Source organism: Rhinatrema bivittatum, chromosome 6, assembly GCF_901001135.1.
Source record: "Rhinatrema bivittatum chromosome 6, aRhiBiv1.1, whole genome shotgun sequence".
Lineage (NCBI taxonomy): Eukaryota > Metazoa > Chordata > Amphibia > Gymnophiona > Rhinatrematidae > Rhinatrema > Rhinatrema bivittatum.
The window spans coordinates 32,661,215-32,686,249 of record NC_042620.1 but is presented as its reverse complement, the minus strand read 5'-3'; the positions used below and the strand labels follow the sequence as shown (position 1 = coordinate 32,686,249).

The 25,035-nt window shown below is 42.1% G+C and overlaps 1 protein-coding gene across 2 annotated transcripts in view; it reads left to right on the top strand.

Annotated features, from left to right (window-relative positions):
- The window catches only part of ADCY5 (adenylate cyclase 5), a 472,164-nt gene that overhangs the window by 412,287 nt on the left and 34,842 nt on the right, over positions 1 to 25,035 (top strand). For both annotated transcript variants that reach the window (XM_029605225.1, XM_029605224.1), the window contains exon 15: positions 11,184 to 11,359. In XM_029605225.1, coding sequence (XP_029461085.1) covers positions 11,184 to 11,359 — 176 coding nt within the window. The remainder of the gene's footprint in view (positions 1 to 11,183; positions 11,360 to 25,035) is intronic.

Below are 25,035 nucleotides of genomic sequence, written 5' to 3'. Positions count from 1 at the left end.
TGAAGAAATTAAAAAATGGGGGGTATAGGAAGGAAAGGGTTGAGGTATCCAGGGTGGGGGGGGGGGGGGGAATCAAGGCCTGGACACCAGATGCTAGTATTTAAAAAAAATGGGAAGTGGGGGGAGGGGGGCAATAAATCGGGAGGGCTTGTGACCCTGATATTTGTTTTTAATCCTGAAACCAGAGCGCTCTGACGAGGCGGCAGCAAGTTGGACCCCCGCGGGGCTTTTGGAATTCGGGTGGGAGGGAGGCAAGGAAAGGATTTGGGCCTGCAGTCCCGCGATTTCTTCCCCCCCCCCCCCCCCACTTAACTGCAGTTTAACCGGCTCTATTCTTTTAAATATAGCCGGCTATGTGTAAAGTTATCTGACCACACAACTTCATACATAATCAGTGATATTCAAACGAATATCCAGTTAATGCTTAAAGTTATCCAGCTAAGTGTAGTCAGATAAGTTTAATTGGGGATATTCAGTCGTTTATCCAGTTAATTTTAGCCGGATAACTTGTCCACTAAATGGCTTACTGAATATCGGTCTCAGTGGAAGTGAAACCAAGACCAGGTCAGCCAGTCTTTTTTTGACATGGAGCGATGGTGGAACCCTGTGGAAAGGAATATTTCTCAACATGGCCAAAAGCCATTGAAAACAAAGTATCTGTAAGCCCAGTGGGGCCACAGTAAAGCACCTTTCACTTCTACTCGGTATCATGATGTGCTTCTCTTGTTTTGCCATAAAAAGAATTTTATCAAAATAAAAACTCTAGCAAGAAGCAGCCGTAATATTTTCCAGTTGCCCTCCCACCTACTGGATTTCAGTTGGGGAGCAGCTCACGCTAAGCAGGCTCCAGTCTGTCCTTCCGAGCTAAAGAAAGAAGAAAACCCAATGAACTGACATGTAATAAGAACAGCCTAGAGGGTAAATGAGATCAGATGCTCCTGAAGCCTTCAGTCTCAAACAGACGTGATGCGACTGAGGCCTGTAAGGCTAGAAATCCTCAAAAAAAACAGGAGCAATACGAATGCCGCAGATTTTGGCCTACTTCATAAGAGCAGTAATAATGAGGAGGTGGGAAACTGCAGGCCAGTTAGTCTCACCTCAAACATGGTTAAAATAATAGAAACTTTACTAAAGTGACAAGGCCAGTGCTAGTTTTTCTGCTGCCCTGTGTGAAGAATTACTGTGCTACTGCTCCCTCTCCCCCCACCTCCAATTCATTCAATGCCTGTCCCGAGCCTGTCAGATAAAGCCCAGGTCCGTCCTGCAATCTATATTTTTAAAAACTGATACGCAAGGAAGTGTATGAGGTGTACCCTAGGCAAACCTTACAGCCTTGCAAACACGCCACCCCCCAACCCCCCACCCCTACCCCCCCCCCCCCCCCACACACACACACACACCCTTTTCAGACACACACAATTAAATTATCCATTTGTAACAAATTTTACATGAAAAAGAACATTCAAAAGTGCAATCTTCCGAGGTCACTCGGGGCCGGTAAAGGGAAGAATATTGACGTGTCACGTGAATTCAGCAGGAAGTAGCATCCGAGGCAGCATGATTTCACTAGAGGGTTCATGTCAGGGAAATCTGATCACTTTCTTTGGTTGGGTGAACAGAGAATTAGGTGAGGGGTGTGAGCTGGATGGGTGGTGTACATGGACTTCAATAAAACCTTTGATACCGTCTCACATTAAGAGTCTCATAAGTAAACTGAGCAGCCTAAGGATGGGTCCCCAAGGCGGTAGAATGGATTAGAAGCTGGTTACATGACAGACAACAGAGGTTAGTGGAAATGGAGTTCACTCTTGAGGCGATTAGTAGGGGGCCTCAGGGATATGTCCCGGGGCCTATTCTGATCCGTATCTGGGTGAGCAGCAATGCTGAAGGGCTACTGCAGCTGGCACTAAGAACTAAAACAGAATTGACACCCCTGAGAAGAGATCTAAGAAAGTTCAAGGACTGTTTGAATACTTGGCAGTTAAGATTTGATGCAGTAAAGTGCAGAATTATGCATTTGGGGGTGCCAAAATTTAAGGGAGAATTACATAATGGGGTTGAGATGCAGATGTGGGGGGGCACTGTGGGTTCATTTCAAAAAAAGAGGGAATGGAGCATCTGTTTATATTGGTGTAACAGACCGTAATCACAGAGAAGATGGATAGAAACTTAATGGAGGATATTCACAAAATTGCTATGAAAGGGGAGGTGCTAATTTTAGGGGAATTAAATCTTCTGGATGTTGATTGTGACATCCCAGCTTTAGTGTCTTCTAGAAACAAGGGAGCTCGTGGATTCTCTGCAGGAGAATTGTTCTGTCAACTGGTAATGGAGCCCACATGGGAGGGGGCGATGTGTTGCTTACGTTCGGGGACAATACATCTGATGTTGTAGGTGATGCCCATCTGAGATCCAGTGATCACTGGTGTGCTTCAGTATAAGAGCCCAAGAGATGAAGATTCATTCAAAGGCAAGGGCCCTAGACTTCAGGAAGGCTGTGTTACGTGGGGGAGCACCTCAAGGAATCGTTAGTCGGCTGGAAAAATCTAGGGGAAGTAGAAGAGCAGTCGGCAAACCTAAAAGGAGGTATTCTAAGGGCACCTAACCTTTTTTGTTAGGAAAGTAAATACAGGAAAGAGGAAAATGAGGCCACTATGGTTTTCTCAAGAAGTAGAAGTAAAGGTGAGGGAGAAAACGTCAGCGTTCATAAACTACAAGAGATCGCAGAAAGAGGAAGACTGGTAACAATATCTGGAAAATCTAAGAGAAGCTGGGAAAGTAGTCAGGATTGCAAAAATTCAAAGGGAAAGAAAAAATAGCAAATACGGTAAAACAGGGCGACAAGACTTTTTTTTTTTTTAAATATGTTCATGATAGAAGGAAATGCAAAAATGGATTTATGAGACTGAGAGCTGACGAGGATGAATATGTAGAGGTTGATGAGGAAAACGCAAAATTGCTTAACAAATATTTCTGTTCCGTGTTCACTGTGGAAGGGCCTAGAGCAGGACCACAAGAAACAAACATAAATAGGATTAGAAGTGAGGTAAAACTTTTGATTTTCAAAACAGCGTGTTCAAGAGGAGTTTACTAAACATAAAGTAGATAAGGGGATGGGGCCAGATGGGACGCATCCAAGGGGATTGAGGGATATTGGAGAAGTCCTGGCAGCCCCACTGGCTGACTTTTCAATGCTTCTTTAGAACTGGGAGAAGTTCCAAAGGACTGGAAAGGGGAAGATGTGGTTCCTATTCATAAAATGGAAGTAAGGAGGAGGCTGGGAACTATAAGCCAGTTAGTTTGACCTTTATGGTGAGAAAATTAATGGAATCACAATTAAAACGGAAGATAATGCAATTTATGGAATTCAGTAGATTGCATGATTCGAGGCAGTATGGTTTTACTAGAGGTGAATCTTCTCAGATGAATTTGATCAATTTCTTTGATTGAGTGACCAGAGGATTGGATCAAGGGAGAGTGCTAGACGTAGTGTACTTGGATTTCAGCAAGGCCTGAGACACGGTTCCGCACAAGAGATTTATAAATACATTGAGCGCCCTTGGTATGGATCCTAGAGTGACTAGAAACTGGCTGAGTGGGAGGCGACAGAGGGTAAGGGTAAATGGAGTTTACTCTGAGGAGGGGAATGTTACTAGTGCTGTGCCTCAGGGACCGGTCCTGAGACTGGTTCTTTTCAACATTTTCATGAGCAACATAGCAGAAGTATTGTTGGGAAAGGTTTGTCTTCTTCTCAATGATACCAAAATCTGCAACAGTCAGGGAAGTGTGGCAAACATGAGGAGGGATCTAGTGAAGCTCAGGGAATGATCTAAAGTCTGGCAGCTCATATTTAATGCTAAAAAAATGCAGAGTAATGCATTTAGGATGCAAAAACCCATGTTAGATTTTGCAGCTCACGGGATGGCCCTGCGAGCCGCTTCACTCATCCTCAATGCCGCCAGCAACCTCCCGCAGCTGGGATGTCTTCAACATTCAACATGGCCTAGCATGGCACAGGACATTGCCATGCCACTGCTCCTCAGCTTCTCCTTAGGTGTGTGCGTGTCTGATGCTTCCTGTCTTAAAGGGCCCACAGTGGGAAATCTACCCCGGCACCTCCTGATGACATCACTGTCACTTCACTACTTAAGGCTTTTTCAGAGGAGCATCATATGCCTCAGCAACAGGTCTCCTGGTGTGCCCTGTGCCTTAGTGCATGTTGCCTTCGTTTCTGTGTTCCTGCCTTCCTATTTTTGTTCTGGTGTTCCCTATTCCTGCCTCACTCTTGCCTTCCTGTCTTGCTCCGTTGTCTTTTGCCCTTGTCTTGGTCCTTGTCTTGTCTCTTCTTGTCTTTCCTTGACTTGACATTCCAGATTCTGTCCTCTGCTTGGATCCTGACCTTCCTTTGATTGCCACTTGGCCCTGACCTTTTGCTTTGGATCTGACTTCGCCTTGTCTGCTGCCTGCCTTAACCTCTGGCCTGTCTCCAGTACCTCCTTTCTGCTGCCTGACCCAAATCTGACCTCTCTCCAGTACCTCCTGTCTGCTGCCTGACCTGACTTCTGGTCTGCCTTCAGTATCTCCTGCCTGCTGCCATCCCTGACCTTGGTCTGTCCTTGGATTCTTATTTGCCTGACTGCCTCTGGGACCTACCTGAGGCCTGCTGGCCACCAGAACCCAAGGGCTCAACCTGTGGGGGAGGCAGCTGGTATAGGTGAAGCACCAGTCAGTCCCGCCTCAGGACGCATCCGCCAGCTGTCGGTGTGGACCTAACAGGCTTGCCTGCTACGCTAAGCCAATTATGCCACAGAACCAAGAGCCCAACAATACCGAGCTCATTACAACCCAAGAGAGAGTTATAGTATTGGAGGTGAAATTTTTGTAAGCAGAAAAGAAGAGCGGAATCTGGGGGTGATTGTATCTGATGATCTTAAGGTGGCCAAAAAGGTGGATAAAGCAATAGCAAACGCCAGAAAGATGCTTGGTTGCATAAGGATAGGAATAAGCAGAAAAAGGGAGGTGATATTGCCTGTGTATATATAGTGGAGACCACACCTTCAAACAAATGTAAACTGGTTGGAGTCAGTACAGAAGGCGGCTACTAAAATGATTAGTGGTCTACATTCTAAAGCATATGGGGATAGACTTAATCTAAACATGTATACCCTAGAGGAAAGGCAACACAAGGGAGATATGATAGAGACATTTAAATATCTCAAAGGTTTCCTTGCACAGGAGGCTAGCCTCTTTCAACAGAAAAGAGCCAGTAGAATGAGGGGGATGAGGGTGAAAGGAGGTAGGTTCAGTAGCAATTTTAGGAAATATTTCTTTACAAAGAGAGTAGTAGATGCCTGAACAGCCTCCCCATTGGAGGTGGTGAGGCAAAATCGATATCTGAATTCAAGAATGCATGGGATAATTATAAGGGATCTCTGAGGGAATTATGGTAATTGTATGGGCTAGATAAATTGGCTGGATGGCCAGACTAGATGGGCCATTTATTCTTCTTCTGCCATCCCGTTTCTGTGTGCACTAACCAGAAGGAGAGACCTGTCTGATGACGTCAAGATAGCAAAACTGTAAGGTGGGTGGCCAGAGCCAGAGGAATGCTAGGATGCATAGAGAGTGACATAACTAGGAATAAAATTGGAGGTGATAATGCCTCAACTAGAATATTGGAAGCCGTATCTCTGACAGAATATAGAAATGGTGGAAGTGGTCCAGAGAAAGATGCAAGGGCTCCACCAAAAAACATATGAGGTAAGATTTAAGGTCCTAAATATGTATATCCTAGAAAAGAGAAGAGATATTTGTAATAGAAGCATTCAAATACCTAAAAAATAGAAATATTGAACAAGAAACAAAGGTTTTCCAGAGGATGGAATGCTCTAAAACAGGGCTCCACAAGAGTATTCTCAGAATCAACATCAGGACATAGTTCTTCACGGAAATGGTGGTGGATGCATGGGGTGGTGATGGAGACAAGAACAGTAACTGATTTAAGACAGCATGGAAGAAGTTAATGGAAAGCCAAAGATCATCTGATTGCCTGTGGCACTGCAGCAGGAATGAAATTGGGCAGACAAGACGGACCTTATGATCCCTATCTGCCATCATATTCTATATCTTAACCCAAAGGCTAGCAGTTAGCACTGTGTCTTGCAGGAGTCAGGGACTTATTTATTTATTTATTTATTTCAAATTTTTATATACCGGCATTCGAGACAGCAGTCACATCATGCTGGTTCACATAAAACAGGGGTGCATAGTAAACATAACTATAACAAAGGTGCTGAAAAGGCAGTTACATATAACAGGGTGATAAGAACTTGGGTGAGAAGGAAGAGAAAGGATAGGTTATTAATTTAAATATGTAAAACAATAGAATGGATAACCAAGGTGTAGTTGGAGATTAGTTGACTATGTTGGCGTCCGGGAAGGCTTGTAAGAATGTCCAGGTCTTTAGTCTTTTTTTGAAGGTTGAGATGCAAGGTTCTGTTCTGAGATTTGAGGGGATGGAGTTCCATAACGGTGGGATGGCTGTAGAGAAAGCCCGGTCTCTTAGTGTGCAGTGTCTGGTAGATTTGGACGGTGGTACCTGTAGCGATCCCTTGTATGCATCTCTAGTCGGTCTTGATGAATTGTGTAGTCGGAGGGGGATCTGTAGGTCGATGGGAGCCAGTTGGTGGGTGATTTTGTATGTGGTGAGAATGGCCTTGTATATTATTCTAAAGTGTATGGGTAGCCAATGGAGGCTCTTTAGTATGGGGGTTATGTGGTCCCTTCTCCTGGTATTTGTCAGAATTCGTGCAGCTGCATTTTGCACCATCTGGAGCGGTTTAGTGTATGAGGCGGGAAGGCCGAGTAGGATGGTGTTACAATAGTCTAATTTTGAAAAAATAATTGCTTGTAGAATGGTTCTAAAATCTTGGGCATGGAAAAGAGGTCTAATTCTTTTCAGCACTTGTAGTTTGTAGAAACAGTCTTTGGTGGTTTTGTTAATAGTGGCTTTGAAATTCAGGCGATTATCAATTAGGACTCCTAGGTCTCTCACTTGTGTGATTTTTGGCGTGGCTTGTTGTGCAGAGGTGATGGTGTTATTTTCTGAGGCGATGAGCAGGAGTTCAGTTTTGCCGGAGTTTAATACCAAATTTAGGCTGGTGAGGAGGAGTTTAATTTTTTGAAGGCATGTATCCCAGTAAGCCAGAGTTTTTGCGAAGGAATCCTTAATGGGTATCAGGACCTGGATATCGTCCGCGTAAAGGTAGTGTTTGAGGTTGAGGTCGGTGAGAAGTTGGCATAATGGTATAAGGTAAATGTTAAATAAAGTAGGAGACAGGGAGGACCCCTGTGGGACTCCTACTGACGACGGATGTTGAGAGGATTCTTTGTTCTGTATCTTGACCTTGTATCCTCTATTGCTGAGAAATGATATGAACCAAGATAGTGCTGTGCCTGAGATGCCTATGGAGGCTAACTGGTTGATGAGTAAGGCATGATTGACGGTGTCAAAGGCTGAAGAAAGGTCCAGTAGGATCAGTAAGAAGGCTTGCCCTTTATCGAGGCCCAGGATGAGGTGATCCGTTAAGGAAATGAGGAGGGACTCCGTGCTTAGTGTTTTGCGGAAACCGTATTGTGATGGGAATAGGAGGTTGTTTTCTTCAATGTAGTTTGAGAGTCGGGTGTTCACCAGTTTCTCCATAATCTTAGCTATGAAGGGGAGGTTGGCGATAGGTCTGTAGTTGTTTGGGTCATTAGGATCTAGATTAGGTTTCTTCAGTAATGGTTTAAGAGAGGCCAATTTTAGGTCATCTGGGTAAGAACCTTGTGTTATTGAGCAATTTATGATGTCTGACAGGGATTTGGAGATGGAGTCGGGAATTGATAGAAGCAATTTCGAGGGGATGTGGTCCGAAGGGTGAGAAGATGGTTTCATTTTCCGTAGAATACCTTGGATCTCGATGGAAGAAGTTAGTTCCAGTTCTTCTAAGCGGGAATTTTTGAAGGTAGTCTGAGGTGGTATAGAAGTAGATGCGGTGTTAGAGGGCAGCTGAGTTAGAAGTTTGCTGATTTTGTTATTGAAAAATAGCGCTAGTTCTTCCGCTTTGGATTTGGCTTGGTTGAGAGCGATTTCTGATGAGTTTATTTGAGTGAGGTTGGAGACGTAGCTAAAGAGGGCTTTAGCGTCGAAGATTAGGTGGTGGATCTTGGATGCGTAGTAGTTCCTTTTGGATCTTAATGTATTGGATTTGTATTGGTGAAGAGTAGATTTATAGGTGGATAGAGTGATGGTGCATGGGTTTTTACGCCATTTAGCCTCATATTGTCTTAGCAATAATTTAAGCTTTCTTAGCTCTAGAGTAAACCATGGTTGTCTTTTGGACGAGTTGGGGTGAGGTTTTTTTGTTGTTAGGGGGCATAGCTTGTTGGCTATCGATTCCGTGATGTTGTTCCAAGATCGAAGCGCTGAATTCGGGTTGGTGAAGTCTACTTGGGTGAGATGTGATAATAGGTGATTGCTAAGATCTTCTGTGGTGCATGTTTTCCTGTAAGTAAAGCAATGTGAGGGTATGCAAGTTGGACTGGTATCTTTTATTGAGAATGAGGAAGTTATGAGGGAGTGATCTGACCATGGTACCTTCGTGCAGGTTGGGTGTTGGGCCAGTTTGATTGCTGTATTGATGAAGATAAGGTCTAACGTGTGTCCAGCTTTGTGTGTGGGTTTGTTAACTAGTTGAGTGAAACCTAAAGCGGAGTATGCTGTGAGTAAGGCTTCGCAGTTGGGTGATAATTTGGAGTTGTCGATGTGCAGGTTGAAGTCACCTAAGATTATCGCTGGGGCGTCTAGATTGATAAGGGAGGTAGTTAGTTCGACCAGGGGAGATGCGTCTGTTTCCAGTAAACCTGGAGGAGCGTAGAGAAGTAAAATTTGGAGTTTGTCTGATGTGAAGAAGCCAAATTCGAGTTTCGAGTCGGTATTGGAGGAGTGTTGAGTGAATCTGAGGACCTTTTTTGTAGCTAGGAGGATTCCTCCTCCTTTTTTTTTTTTTCCCTGACGTGGGATGGAGAAGAAGTTGTATGTCTCTGTGGGTAGTTGGTTAATTATTGCAGTGTCTGAAGGTTTGAGCCATGTCTCAGTAATTGCGCATATGTCCGGTTTCACATCGATGAGATAGTCATTTAGTATTACTGATTTTTTAGTTAGGGATTGTGCATTGAATAGTGTTAACGTAAATAGTGTGAGGCCTAGCATTTGGGTAATGGGAGTGATCATGATTGGAGAGATGGATTTAAGGTTCTGGTAGTGGGCGTGTCGAGTTGAATGTCCTTTGGAAGGTGGACCGTGAGGGAGGATTGGGATTGGAAAGGATGGAGACATTCTTCTTAGTTTGCTGGACTGGATGCTGGAGTGGCTGGACTGGATGCTGGATGCTGGAGTGGCTAGACTGGATGCTGGAGTGGCTGGACTGGATGCTGGAAGCTGGAGTGGCTGGACTGGATGCTGGAGTGGCTGGACTGGAAGCTGGATGCTGGAGTGGCTGGACTGGAAGCTGGAGTGGCTGGACTGGATGCTGGAGTGGCTGGACTGGATGCTGGAAGCTGGAGTGGCTGGACTGGATGCTGGAGTGGCTGGACTGGATGCTGGAAGCTGGAGTGGCTGGACTGGATGCTGGAGTGGCTGGACTGGAAGCTGGATGCTGGAGTGGCTGGACTGGAAGCTGGATGCTGGAGTGGCTGGACTGGAAGCTGGATGCTGGAGTGGCTGGACTGGATGCTGGAGTGGCTGGACTGGATGCTGGAAGCTGGAGTGGCTGGACTGGAAGCTGGATGCTGGAGTGGCTGGACTGGATGCTGGAGTGGCTGGACTGGATGCTGGATGCTGGAGTGGCTGGACTGGATGCTGGAAGCTGGAGTGGCTGGACTGGATGCTGGAGTGGCTGGACTGGAAGCTGGATGCTGGAGTGGCTGGACTGGATACTACGGTGGCTATAACGGGTAGTGGCTTTAATGCAGGCAGTAAGTATCGTAGGGGTTCAGCACTTTTACTGTTTGTTTTAGATTCCAGTTTTAGATTTAGATTTAGATTTTAGATTTAGATTTAGATTTAGATTTTAGTTTTAGATTTAGATTTTAGTTTGTTTTAGATTCCAGTTCAGGCCTGTGCGCAGTGGGCTAGGGATAAGGGATAACCAAATATTGCTCCTGACACCTCCTGTCTGACCATAGAGCCGCCTTGGAAATGCTAAAGGGAGCTATCCCCCGCTCTCTTGGTCATGAGACAGATCATAATTGTCACTGATGAGCCACTTCTAATTATAATGTATTCAGTGCGGCCAGCTCTAAATACTGTCCTTTCTGACCAAAACCGGTACTCATTTTTCACCATCTCCCTCTTGAAATTTTACTTTCTTTAAAACATCTCGGTGAGGGATTAGGGCATCTCCCTTTCTCTCTCGCTGGTTCTCCCTCTCTGGGGCTGTCTGATATTGGCGTGTGATGTGTCTATTTTTGTGGCAAAATCATTAGCAATAATAAAGGTCATTGTCAATTAGGGTGGTGAATAAATACCATGTGTGACGCCATTACCCTAATGCTTGTATTTTTTGGCAGCCTGCCTTGGTGCACCTGATACTTTGTGACAGTGTATAATGTATAAATGATTATAATCCTTGGGATCTGCTCCAGGTGGGCACATCTAAGGTGCTGGGAGAGAGAAGAGCATTTCAGAAAAAAAAAACCCAACAAAAATCTAGAAACCTGTCAAAAACCCTCCCCCTCAAAAAATAAAAGACCAGGAAGCTTTTTACCATTTTTTTTTTCTGAGATAAGCCAAAAACTGTTCTCTGTGTGTTTGATTACGTCTCTCCTTTAAATACAAGGGAATTCCCAAGCCATTTCCATGGAGAACTCATTTAGAATCTTCTACAGATTCACAGCCCTCACAGTCCACATCAGAACAGGATGTGCTGTCATAATGTTTATGCTGTCAAGTTAATAGGATAATACACTTCCTGAGTGACTGTCCCGAGGGACCCACCTTTAAGCCTCCCACTACCAGATTTCAAGTTGTAGTTTGGTAAGGGCTCCTGAGATACGTTTTAGACTCTTAATAGTTTTAACTTCCCTAACAGCTTATGGATATCATCTTTCTCTCACGATTTTTCCCCTGTTTGTTTTCCTAGTACTTTACCTACTGCATCCTCCTGAGCCTTTTGGCCTGCTCCGTGTTCCTTCAGATCAGCTGCATTGGAAAACTGATCCTCATGTTGGTCATCGAATTCATCTATGTCATCATTGTGGAGGTGCCAGAGGTGATCCTGTTTGACAACGCAGATCTCCTTGTGACGGCCAACGTCATGTAGGTAGTTTAATCCCCATTACAGAACATGCCATGAAAGTGGCTAATGAAGAGAGAGAGAATAGGGCTGGGGCATAGAACTGAGAAATAGGACTCCAAGGATCTATTTAGGGTTGGGAGAACGTGCTTTGCAAAATTTGGAACCCACTAGCTCTCCATGAGTTCAGGTTTTGGCAAAGTAAGATATCTGGTGTTTCAGTCGTGTAAAAAAATAGGGCATCTGCAACCAGCAGAAGAGCTCTTTCAACTGTTTCTGTTTCAGTTTGCAGCTTCTGAATGACTGAAGGAGCCCCTTGCACACACCATGTTGGTTCTAGTTGGAGACAATGCAGTTCACTGTAGAATGAGGAACAGTAAGAGGGGCTGATGGATGATTATTTTGTCATGCACCATGCTTCAGTTTAATGCAGAAGTTTCAAAACCTTCTGATGCATGGGCTAGTCATTACAGCAGAGGTTTTTTAACTCTGTTCTTGAATACTCCGCAACCAGTTGGGTTTTCAGGTTGTCTGCAATGAATATGCATGAGATACATCTGCATTCTGGAGTCCGTGCACGAAAATCTCTCTTATGCGTATTCATTAGGGATATCCTGAACACTTGATTGGCTGCAGGGGGTCTTGAGGACAGGATTGAAAACTTTTGCATTAGGCATTGGAATGTGATTCTAGAGAAGTTGTGCAACATAAAATAGGGGGAAAAGCCCTAGGTAGTTGAGAATGAAGGCTCATGGCACCAGGATCCCAGCCCTGGTTCCAACTGAGTTGGGAGGCCCAAAGGAACAGGAAGAAGTCGCCAGATAAAAAGAAAAAGAGGTTTACAAGTAACACCAATATCTAATTTTAGTTGTTATGCTCAATGTGACATGGTTGTAGCAAGCAATTATTCTTCCTCGTTTTTTATGAAAACTCAAGTCTGAAGATATTGTTAGGATCATGGGGGCCAAATGTTTCTCTTCCAATGGACCCTGAGAAATAAAGTTTGAAAACCCCTGCCATAAGCCCTTAGTGATGCTTAAAGACCATAATATTCCTCTTTTCCATGTTCTACTCTGAGGCATACATATTTTGGAGGTGTTCATATACCTCAAAGGTATAAACGGTGCACGAAAGGCAAGCATTTTTCAGTAGAACAAGGGGTTATGGTAGGAGGTAATACTACTTGACCAACAGGGTGATGGAAGCATGAAAGAGCCTCCTAGGGTTGAAGGTGGAGGCAAAATCAGTAGCAGAATTCAAGAAAGCCTGAGATAAGCACAGATGATCCTTATTTGTAGGAAAAAGCCAGGGTAAAAGTCAGCGGTCAAGTAGAGTCTGCAGTATTGCAACATGAATGGTTAAATGTCTAGACTAGACTGGCCTTGTATCATTATCTGCCCCTTTATTTTGTATTTCCAGTACCTGCATTGCAAAAAAAGATGACAGCCTTAGTGATAGAAATAAGTTTCTCTTTCCTGTTCTCGACATCATGAAGGAGATTTCTCCTTATAGGCGATACATAAGAACTTTTAAATAAATAAATGTAAATGCTCCCAATGTTATAATTTCTACATTAAGTTTTGCTATGCATTATAATATGAGTGACAGTTACTGTAAGCAAAGAGTTCACATCCTTAAACAAGCACAAATCTGCCAACAGAGCTTTCCATTCATGCCTTAATTAGTTATGCAGCTTAACTTTTTCCATAGTGCTCAAGAAACAATCAAAATAATCCATGCACTTTCATAAGAACATAAGAACATGCCATACTGGGTCAGACCAAGGATCCATCAAGCCCAGCATCCTGTTTCCAACAGTGGCCAATCCAGGCCATAAGAACCTGGCAAGTACCCAAAAACTAAGTCTATTCCATGTTACCATTGCTAATGGCAGTGGCTATTCTTTAAGTGAACTTAATAGCAGGTAATGGACTTCTCCTCCAAGAACTTATCCAATCCTTTTTTAAACACAGCTATACTTTGCCTTGCCCTCAGGCTTATATATATTAAGTACATAATAACTGTTATACAGGGTCACACCACGGATCCATCAAGACCAGTATCCTGGTTCCAGCAATGTCCAATCAAAGTCACAAGTACCTGGCAGGATTCCAAATAGTAGATAGATCCCATGCTGCTAACACCCAGGCATAAATAGTGACTTTTCACAAGTCTACTTAGTAACATAAGATATGCCATACTGGGTCAGAGCAAGGGTCTGTCAAGTCCCAGTATCCTGTTTCCAAAAGTGGCCAATCCAAGCCACAAGTATCTGGCAAGTACCCAAACATTAAATAAATCTCAAGCTACCATTGTTTATTAATTAATAGCAATTTATGGATTTTTCCTCTAGGAACTTATCCAAACCTTTTTTAAATCCAGTTACACTAACTGCTGTAACCACATTCTCTGGCAATGAATTCCAGAGCTTAACTATACCCTGAGTGAAAAAGAATTTTCTTCAATTTGTTTTAAATGAGCTACTTGCTAACTTCATGGAGTGCCCCCTAGTCCTTCTGTTATCTGAGAGAGTAAATAATAATTTAGATTAACTTGTTCAATTCCTTTCATGTATTTGTAGAACTCTATCATATCTTCTCCAAACTGAACAGCCCTAACTTCCTAAGCCTTTCCTCATAGGGCTTAGTAAGATTGCCCTTCTCGGCATTTTCTCTAGTGCAACTATATCTTTTTTGAGATGCGGTGACCAGAATTACACTCAGTATTCAAGGTGCGGTCTCACCATGGAGAAATACAGAGGCATTATGACATCCATCGTTTTATTTGTCATTCCCTTCCTAATAATTCCTAACATTTTGTTTGCTTTTTTGATCGCCACAGCACACTGAGCCAACAATTTCAATTTCACTTTGACGCCTAGATCTCTTTCCTGGGTGGTAACTCCTAAGATAGAACCTAATATTGTGTAACTACAGCAAGAGTTATTTTTTCCTATATGCATCACTTTGCACATTAAATTCAATTTGTCATTTGGAAGCCCAATCTTCCAGTCTTGCAAGGTCCTCCTGCAATTTATCCCAATCCACTTGAGATTTAACTACTCTGCATAATTTTGTGTCATCCACAAATCTGATCACTTCATTCGTCGTACTCCTTTCCAGATCATTTACAAATATATTAAAAAGCACCGGTCAAAGTACAGATCCCTGAGGCACTCCACTGTTTACCTTTTTCCACTGTGAAAACAGACCATTTAATCCTATTCTCTGTTTACTATCTTTTAACCAGCTTGCAATCCACAAAAGGACATCACCTCCTATCCCATGACTTTTTCGACGCCTCTCGTGCCCATAACAGTTTATGGGCTTTTCCTCCAGGAACATGTCCAAACCTTTTTTAAACCCAGCTATATTAACTGCCTTTACCACATCCTCCATCAATGAATTCTAGAGCTTAATTTTACATTGAGTGAAAAAATGTTTACCAATTTGTTTTAAATGTGCTACTTGGTGACTTCATGTAGTGTCCCCTAATCTTTTTATTTTTTGAACACATAACTGATTTGCATTTACCTGTCCCACTTCACTCATTTATTTTTTATTTGAGGTTTTTAGACTGCCTAATCAGAGATTCAAGGTGGTTTCCAGTAAAAACCATACATAGATAAAAGCAAGTAAAAATATCTAAAAAACAAACAACATAATACAAAAGGTAACTTAAATAAAATGTCATTTGCATAAAAACATGGAGTCCAAACAGAGGACCTAGGTAGATCTAGCAATACCTAGACTTTCAAAATCAAGGACCTGAGCAGAGCTAATAATAGCTAGGCTTCAAGATCAAGGCCAACTTGAAAAGGCGAGTTTTCAATTTTTTTTTTTTAAGATTTTGAGCAGGAGGTGTTTCCAACGAGTATAGGCAGAGAGTTCTACAATGTCACACTGGTGACTGAAAAGGTAAATAACATTTTATTACATGTGTTCTCTGGTGTCAGAGAGATGTGTGAGCTATAGAGATGGAACAGTAAGGAGCCTGGATTGCGATGAGCACAGTGTTCTAGATGGAATGTACATTTTTATGGTAAATCTGTTTTTTATTTTAGGAAAAGCAACAAACATCCAACAAAGAAGGGCATATGATATATATTACACTCTTTTACATATCATATGATTGTAAGCTTCTAAGCGCATACTTTCCTCCCTTTTCTCTTACCCTTGGAATGTACATTTTTAATAGGGCACTGCTCCATGGTTGTTTTGGTTTTTCTAATGAAACCTATGAATTATGTTGGTGACTTTGTCTTGCATGCACCATGATACTGCAGCCAATGGAGATTAAGCAGAATCCACATGATATTTTGTCTTCTTCTGAACCAGTTAGTAAACAAGCAGCAGAGTTTTGCACGCTCTGTAAAGGTCTTAATACAGAGACAGGAATTCCAAGATAGAGTGAATAATAGAACCTGGAGAACTGTTCTAAAATTATTAACTTCAAGCAAGGGTTTTGAGATGTTTAAGAATTTTAATTTTAAAAAATGTTGCTTTTGTTACACCATTAATTTGTGATTGAATAGAGAGAGATTTGAATTTACGATAATCTCTAGGTTTGTAACTTGGGATACTATCGGGATTTGGTGGTCCTCAAATGTAAAAGGAGGAGGTTTATCTCATGAGGAGGTGCCATCCAGGATCATAATCTCTGGTTTTTCTAGGTTTAATGTGAGTTTGTTGTGTGATAAGCAGACTTTAATTGATGATAGGCATAGAGAGACCATCTGGATTGTCTCAGGCCAGGTGGAAAAAACAGGGAAAACAACTGGATGTCATGAGCGTAAATTAGGTAATAAACATCAAGACAAGACTTTGCATATAGGGTCTAAAAGAGTGGTTGAAAGTGCAGAGCCTTGGGGAACATCGGTATCAATATTATGCCAAGATGCAGTAGATGAGCCAGTTAGAATTTGTTGTTGACGAAGTGTTAGGTAAGAGCTGAACCTTTTCAAAACTGTACCAGAAATTCCTCGTTCTTGCGAGCGGTAAAGTAAAATGTGATGGTTAAGCATATCAAACACTTAAGCAGATCAAACACTGGTTAAGCAGATCTAACACTTATAAGCACAAAGGGTTTTCCCACATCAAAGCCTTGGAGTATCACATCAGTATTTCAGTCAGTTCCGAAACCAAACTGATAGGAATCGAGGACTGAATGGCTCTCAAGGTATTCTATTAGTTGTCTATGAATGACAGCTCCAATTACTTTAGTCAGAAAAGGAAGTGACAATATTGGACAGTAATTCACAAAACAAGTTGCATCAAGGGAAGACTTTTTAAAGAATGGTCGCACAGAGGCTTGCTTCAGGAATTAGGGGTAGATATAAATTGACAATACCAGTAATATGTGGAGTAATGAGATGTAGAACATGGGTTCTAGAGAGAAGAAGAGTGGTTCATGTTGGAAATGATTTGAGTTGTTTCACTTTGTGAGATAGGGGAAAAGTCTTCCCAGATTTCCTCTATAGCTTGCTGCAGTGGGAAGTCAATGGTAGGTTTACATTTTGCACAAACGCTCATGATCTTTTATTCAATAAAGGTTGCAAAATGTTCACTTTTGGAATGATTCAATAGTGAGCTTGAATCGTGAGGACCTCTGACAGTTAGATCGGTTAGTTATTGAACTGTATGAAATAGCTCTTTAATATTGTTCCTGGATTGGGAACGTTGTTTTAAATAAAAAGGTTTTTATCACTGTATTGATATCAGATCTATAGTGATGATGCTAGCATTGGTATGTGTGTAAATCATACACAGATGATGACTTGCACAAGGCTCATGCTGTTCTACGTGAGCATTGCTTTTAAAGGCGGAGTAGGGGTGTACCAAGATAAGGCCGAAAGGCTCTAACCTCTTTAGCCTTTTCTCAAAGGGTAGCCATTCCATCCCAGTTATCATTCTGGTCGCCCATCTCTGTACCTTGCCTAATTCTGCTATACCTTTTTTCTTTTGTGTAAATGTTTTAATCTAAAAAATATACAGTTAAGTATTCCATAGAACATTTAAACAAACAGTTTTCATCCCTCGAAATATCTCCCTTCCCCCTTCAAGAGCAAATTAGAGTAAAATCTACATCATAAGGGGACACTAGTCAGAAATAGAGAATATTACACAATAGAACAAGGGTTCGGCTCACAAAGTCCATATGTTATAATATAATATAGCACTTCTGTTATATCCTTTTTGAGATACAGCAACCAGAACTGCACACAGTACTCAAGCTGCAGTCTCACCATGGAGCGATACAGAGGCATTATGGCATTCTCTATTTTATTCTCCATTTCCTTCCTAATAATTCCTAACATACCTTTTGCTTTTTTGACCGCCGCAGCACACTGAGCTGACAATTTAAATATATTACTCACTATGATGCCTAGATCTTTTTCCTGGGTGGTAGCTCCTAATATGGAACCTAACATTGTGTAACTACAGTAAGGGTTATTTTTCCCTATATGCACCACCTTGCACTTGTCCACATTAAATTTCATCTGCCATTTGGATGCCCAATCTTCCAGTCTCACAAGGGCCTCCTGCAGTTCATCACAATCCGCTTGAGATGTAAGTACACTGCATAATTTTGTATCATCTGAAAATTTGGTCATCCTATTAGTTTGTTCCCATCTCTAGGTCATTTTTAAATACAGACCTAGCCTTAGTAAACTGTGAAGTCGATATTCAAAGGTTTTGTCCGGGTGACTGAGATTGAAATATTTTTCCCCACTCCCTGGATAAATTGTATCTGGGTAATGAATTACCCAGACAAAATATAGCTGGGTAAAAAGAGGCAGCACTGGGAGCTTTTGGCTAAATTTTAGCTGGTGAGTGCTGATATTCGACACTGTTCAGCCAAAGTTAGCCAGGTAAGTCTGGTCGGATAAATAGCTGCCCTGAAGTTACCCGGGTAATGTTAGCTGGGTGTGTCCCGCTGAATACCCAGGTAACTTTCCTGCTCATCGGCCTGCTAAATATTGACCTCCATGTGACAGAGGACCAGGTTGAGTGCCACCTTTTTAACAATTTTTTTTAAACTCTTTAACAATTTTTTCCAGTGCAAGAAAAAGATTCTCAAACAAAACATCATTAGTAAGTACATTATCACCGTCTGAACCGTAGTTCAATAAAGAATAGAGAGAATTAACAGTTATTGCTTACAAGACTCCAGAAAGAGACCCCATTTGTAGACGTCTGTGAAACCAATTCATGAGCTACAGTCCAATATCTTAATAGCAACATTTGTGTCAGGTGCCTAATAATAAGAAAATTTGACCTGTTCCAAATTTTTCTGTATTATACAACAAACTGTACTATTCCCCCTGTATTATTTTTAAATGCTTTAATGTGTTATTTTTTTAATGCTGTAAGCTGCTCTCCTGGAATTCCTCGGGGCTTCTAGCAGCAGCCATGCTAGGAAAAGCATCACACAGTGACACAATAGATGATGGTAGATAAGGATCAAGTGGCTCACCCAGGAACCCACTTACAAAAGTCTACACTGCAAAGGATACATCCCAGCTGCCAGCCATGGAAGCCTGACCACTTTTAGAAAGCCCATGCCTTGTGTAAGTCACTTTTTTTTAATAATTAGAAGTTTTTATTGGATGCTTGAAAAAAAACCAATACAATAAATCAGAGTGCAAAATACAAATATACATCCAAAATTCTCAGTATACAACACAAACCCACCCATTCTCAAGTGCGCAAAATTTAAATATAACCAAAAAGCACTCTGCAAATGTCAAAAAAGTAATATATATATCCTGTACATAGGATATCAGCTCAAAAAAGTCACCTTAAGGGCATACATCTAAATGCAAAACTGGAAGCAAGTCTCACCCAGTGAAATGCCAAGTATATATTAGAGAGTGCCCATGCCATGAGATTGTCGCCATTTGCCCAAAGGACCCCACATTTTCTTAAAAACCCTTAAACGATTATGATGTAATGCTGATAGAAGTCTTAAAAATCATGAAAGGACTTGAACAAGTTAATGTAAATTGGTTATTTATTCTGTCAGATAATAGAAGGACCAGGGGGCACTCCATGAAGTTAGCAAGTAGCTCATTTAAAACTAATCAAAGAAAATTCTTTTTCACTCAGCGCATAGTTAAGCTCTGGAATTCATTTCCAGGGGATGTGGTTTCAGCACTTAGTGTTTCTTGGTTTAAAAAAGATTTGGATAAGTTCCTAGAGGTTAAATCCACAAACTGCTATTATGGTAATTAATAAACAATAGTAGCTTGTGATTTATCTAATGTTTGGGTACTTGCCCAGGTATTTGTGACTTGGATTGGCCACTGTTGGAAACAGAATACTGGGCTTGATGGACCTTTAGTCTGACCCAGTATGGCATTTCTTATGTTTTTATGTAAGTTAGCTAAATGACAGTGTTTAAATAGGTGACACTGTACCACCTAAAAAGAGGGCACCTCAGGGTGCTTCCAAAATAAAGCAACCTCAAATCTAGCTGCAATGAAAATTTGTTGGCACAGTTGTTGCTGAGGAAGAGCAATACCCTCAAAAGGCATCCCAAATAAGATCTAATGAGCATCATTTACATTCCCCGTCCTTACAACAGTCAATGTCCAGTCAGCAATTTGTTGCCAAAAGGGTACTCTAACTCTGCAATGCCACCATATATGTATGAAAGTGCCTACCGCACCACAATTCCTCCAGCACAGATCAGACATAGAAGAATATATGTGGTTAAGCAGGGCGGGAGTAAAATACCATTGAGAAAGCAATTTATAACAGTTCCCCTGGAGGCTAGCAGAGATGGAACATTTACTAGAATCTCATTTTTCAGCACTTGAAGTATCCCCCAAATCCACCTCCGAGGCATGTATATATGAGAATTTATTAGGTATGCACTCATTAAGTAAGCAATAGATTTTAGAGACTAAACGTTTTATCTTGTCAGCTTGACCACAAAAGTTTTCGAATAATGACCTTCCCTGCCACAAGGCCGAGGATGCCTGTTGTGCTGATATAAAATACATAAGTTGAGCATACTCCAAAAAGTTCAATTTCTCCATACGATACGTAGTGGAGATATCACACACCATGACAGAAGACGTGTTCTGCTCTTGTTAGTCCATGATCTTTCCATCTAACAAATGCCTTGGAATGTAAGCACAAAGGGAAGGTGTGAGAGGTAAAAATAGGAGCTATTACCAACCAACTTGGATCTCCGCTGAAACCACACCCGCAAGGTCGTTTGCAAGGCTAACAGATAGCGCCTAAAAGGGCACCAGGTGGAATGTGGCATGAAACCAAGAGGCATGAAACCAAGTAGGATCCATTGCTTTATAGTACAGGATCAATGAAAATCAAGAAGTGCTTGAAGCTGGGAGGCTGCAAAGTACCAGACTAAGTTGGGGACCCCTAAATCACCCCACTTCATAGGCTGGAATAATATCACCTGCGAAACCCTAGGGTGGCCTCCTTTTCCATATAGAATTAAAGATCTTCTTCTGCCAAGAACGCAGGATCACAGCAGACAAATAGAGAGGTAAGGTGAAAAACAAATAAAGAAATCTGGTGAGAATATTCATTTTAGTTATAGCTATGAGCCTATCCATGAAAAGTACTCCCTATCCCACTTTTCTAAGTCTCTGCCTATAGCCCTTCGGCAAAGGCACATAATTCAGAGTAAACAAATCGGCCACATTAGAGCTAATATAATCCCCTAAATATTTTAAAGCTTGTTTAGCCCACAGAAATTCCTGACGACGTAAGGAAACAATAGGCCCATCCAAATTAAAGTTCAAGATTTCAGATTTTTCAAAATTAACTTTAAATCCAGAAATTGCACTGAAATGGCTCGATTCAGTTGAAACACCCACAAGCCAGGAACTTGGGTCAGTCAAGATAAAATGAATATCAGTGAATATAAGAAAGCTTAAACCTCAGGTCACCCATACCGACCCCTTGGATCTGATCTGAAAAGCATCCTTTAACAGTAAAAGACTCCAGGAAAAGGGAGAACAACAAAGGTGACAGTGGGCACCCCTGCCGCGTAACCCGGCCTGTTGGAAAGCCATCTCCATAGCCACCATTAACTTTCACCCAGGCTTGCAGTGAGTCATACAGTTTCTTAATCCACTGAAGGAAAAAAGGGCCAAACTGCATTTTTTCCAGCTTCTTGAACAAAAAGGACCAGTGCACCCTATCAGATGCTTTCTCCGCATCTATAGACAGCAGAATAGTTGGAACACCCACCATTCAGATCCACAATTTTGCAAACATTGTCTGCTGCCGACCGATGGGGAGTGAAGCCTACCTTATCATGGTAAACTAGGGAAGGTAGAATCCTGTCCAAGCATTCAGCCAAGACTCTGGCTAAAATTTTAAGATCCAGATTAATAAGCGAGATCGGTCTACAAGACCCGCAGATGGTGGAGTCCCTACCTGGTTTTGCAATAACCAAGATGCCAGCCACATTAGAATTGACTGCCAAGGATCCTCCCTCCTGAAGAAAATTAAACATATCCGTTAGAAGAGCAACTAAAATATGAGAGAGACATTTATAGTAATCACTAGAGAGCCCATCTAACCCCGGAGATTTACCCACCTTAATAATCTGTAGTACCTCAGGAGTGCTAATTGGGCTATCCAAAAACCATTGTTGCTCAAGCGAAAGACAAGGGACCTATATGGAGGACAGGTTAGTCTCTATATCATCAGCAGCTCTGGCTTTATCTGTGCTATAGAGAGTTGCATAAAATTGTGTATAGCAGTTCAGGATATCAATAGATTGGGTAACCATATCCCCCTGCATATTTTTAACCTTAGCTATAGAGCTCTGAATATGACGAGCTTTTAAACGCCTTGCCAAATAACGTCCCTCCTTGATCCCGCCCTCAAAATACTCCTGTTTAGTTAGTTCAAGCTTATGGACCAAAAAAAGCATTGTCCAGTGATTGTAACTCTGATCGAACCCCTGATAGTTTCCAAAATATAGATTTGGATTGGGTCTGCATATGAGCACGAGATAACCGTTTGATCTCACTGCCTAACTGAGATTGCTTAAATTCCTGCGATATTAAAAGGCCCCGTACCACAGCTTTAGAACCATCCCAAATCAGAGCCAGAGAAGGGGAGGCAGGGTTCCTGAAGGTGGAAATATTCCTGCATTTGCTCACTTAAAGAAACATCCACCCAAACAGGCACATGTCAGACCATCTCCCGGTTTTGCAACAACTTATTAATGAGAAAATAATCAATGCAGGAATATGATACCATGGGGAGATGAAAAAAAAGTATAAACATGAGAGGGTAGGGTACCTTTGCCTCCAAATATCGACCAAAACCCTACTGAGATATAAGGGAGGTAAGCATCTTCCTTGCTCCGCTTCTTGAAGAGGAGGAATGCTGCGAGTTATCTAGACTTAAGTTTTTAGTAAGGTTGAAGTCCTTTCCCAGAAGAACAATCCCCTCCACATGGGAAAGTAAAATATCCAACCTTTTAAAAAATGAATGCTGAACAGAGTTAGGGGAATATAAATTAACTAGAGTGAATATCTCTCTGCCTACCCTAAGTGTTAGTAAAAGATACCTGCCTTATGGATCAGAGAACTGAGAGATTACCTACCTCATGTGTAAAAGAATTAGAAATCAAAATGGCCACCCAGTATATTTATCCCCACTGTGCTAGCAGCCAAGAACCAGTATGGATAGTCCTTATGAGATAGAAGACATTCATGCCTCCTCCTTAAGTAAGTTTCCTGCAGAAATGCAATAGCTACTCTAATAGTAGTTAGCTCATGAAATAAAAGCTGGTGTTTTCTAAATGTATTAAGGGAAAAGATCCGGGTCACCATTTAGAGGGTACAGAGAACCATACCCCATGTATCCCTATTATCACTCTCAAGGGACCTATACAAAAAAGTTCCAAGCTGTAACAAATGTGCAGAATAACAGATAATAATGTGCAATACCCCCCCCCCCCCCGCACAAAAATCCTCCTACCCATTCTAAGATCTGCCGGTCCACCACTGCAGATCTGTCTCCTCATTGGGGGCAAGAGTGACAAACCAAAGAAGGAGTGAAGTCAACCCCCCTGAATGCTCAAGCATAACATTATACAGAAAATGAGCAGTAAAAGTAAGTATCCATCATGTGAACTAGAAAAAATGCAATTGAAAAACATTGCTTAAACTACCACATATTAGAAATGCCCACTATAGCTATTAATCTGTAAGGATTGACCAGTAGCCAGGCTATACAACAAAATGCAAAACAGAAGGCAAAATGTAATGTACACTCCTCAGCCCTGATTAGACAAAGCTGAGCGGGAATCTTCCAACTGCCGACGCAGCCTCCGACCTCCTTTAGCAGCGCGTTGCCACCTGGGATAAGTATCTGTTTTGGGTGCGTTGGTCGCCATCTTAGGCATGCTGAAACTGATAGGTAGGCTTCTGAGTTAGATTTCACTCTATAGGTAGTGCCTTTAAGTGTGAAATGCAGGCCAAAATGGAAAGTCCATCGGTAGCGTACTTGTTCAGCACGCAAGGCTCGTGTCACCTCTCTCATCTCATAGCGCTTACACAGAGTGGCTGGCGCGAGATCTTGGTAGACAGTAATGGAATGATCTTCCCATTTCCACTCGGATTGTTTCCGCGCCACCTCATAAATGAGGGATTTATGTGTAAAACTATGCAAGCACAAAACAATGTCCTGGGCCCTATTATTGGGCTTCGGGCCCAACGCCCTATGACCTCCAGAGAAATGGAGCCTTCAGCGGCAGAATCTTCCGCCTCCCTGGCAGCAAGTAGAAACATAGAAATGACGGCAGAAGAAGACCAAACGGCCCATCCAGTCTGCCCAGCAAGCTTCACACATTTTTTCTCATACTTATCTGTTTCTCTTAGCTCTTTGGTTCTATTTCCCTTCCACCCCCACCATTAATGTAGAGAGCAGTGATGGAGCTGCATCCAAGTGAAATATCAAGCTTGATTAGTTAGGGGTAGTAAAGATACAAATATTCTGAGCCACTGTTAATGCGTCCTTATAAATTTCAGTTTTGGGCAGCCCCCCCCCTGTATCCTTAAGTTACATTGCCGAGAGCAATTTTCAATGTCCTCCATTTTTTCAGCAAGAAACGTATTGTCATTTTGTAAAATCTGTTGCTGCGCTACTAAATTATTAATGGCATCAGCGTGGCCTTCCCACCCACACATCAAGCTCATCAACCCGGGAGCTTAGTGCCACCAAATCATCTCTCACCTCTGAAATAGAGTCCAGTAGGTCCTTTTTGTGCTGTTTCATATTCGCTCGCAATTCTAAGAACCAACCTCACAGTTCATCTCTGGTTGGTAAATCAGCGGAGCAGGAGCCTAGTGAAGAAGCAGAGGCAGCATTTTCCTCCAGAGTCGTCTGTGGCCTGCCCGCCTTCATCACTGGTGAAATCAGAGGCATGCCAACTAAAAGAAAATAATTTCAAATCAGTAGTTTTACGTTTGTCCGTCATCCCGAGATGTCCTCTAACAGTAAGGCAACTGGAGGTCACAAAAATCAGGTTCAAAGCAATGGTATAGGATGGATTCAGCTTTCAGATCATACATCCATCTTGGTTGGCCATGGATCAGCGCCCCGTCTAAGTCACTTTTTATTGTAACATAGTTACATGGCCCATACTTAATCCAGCACCCTTGCTCCATCCCATGTCTTTTACCCTTCCTCTCAACCCT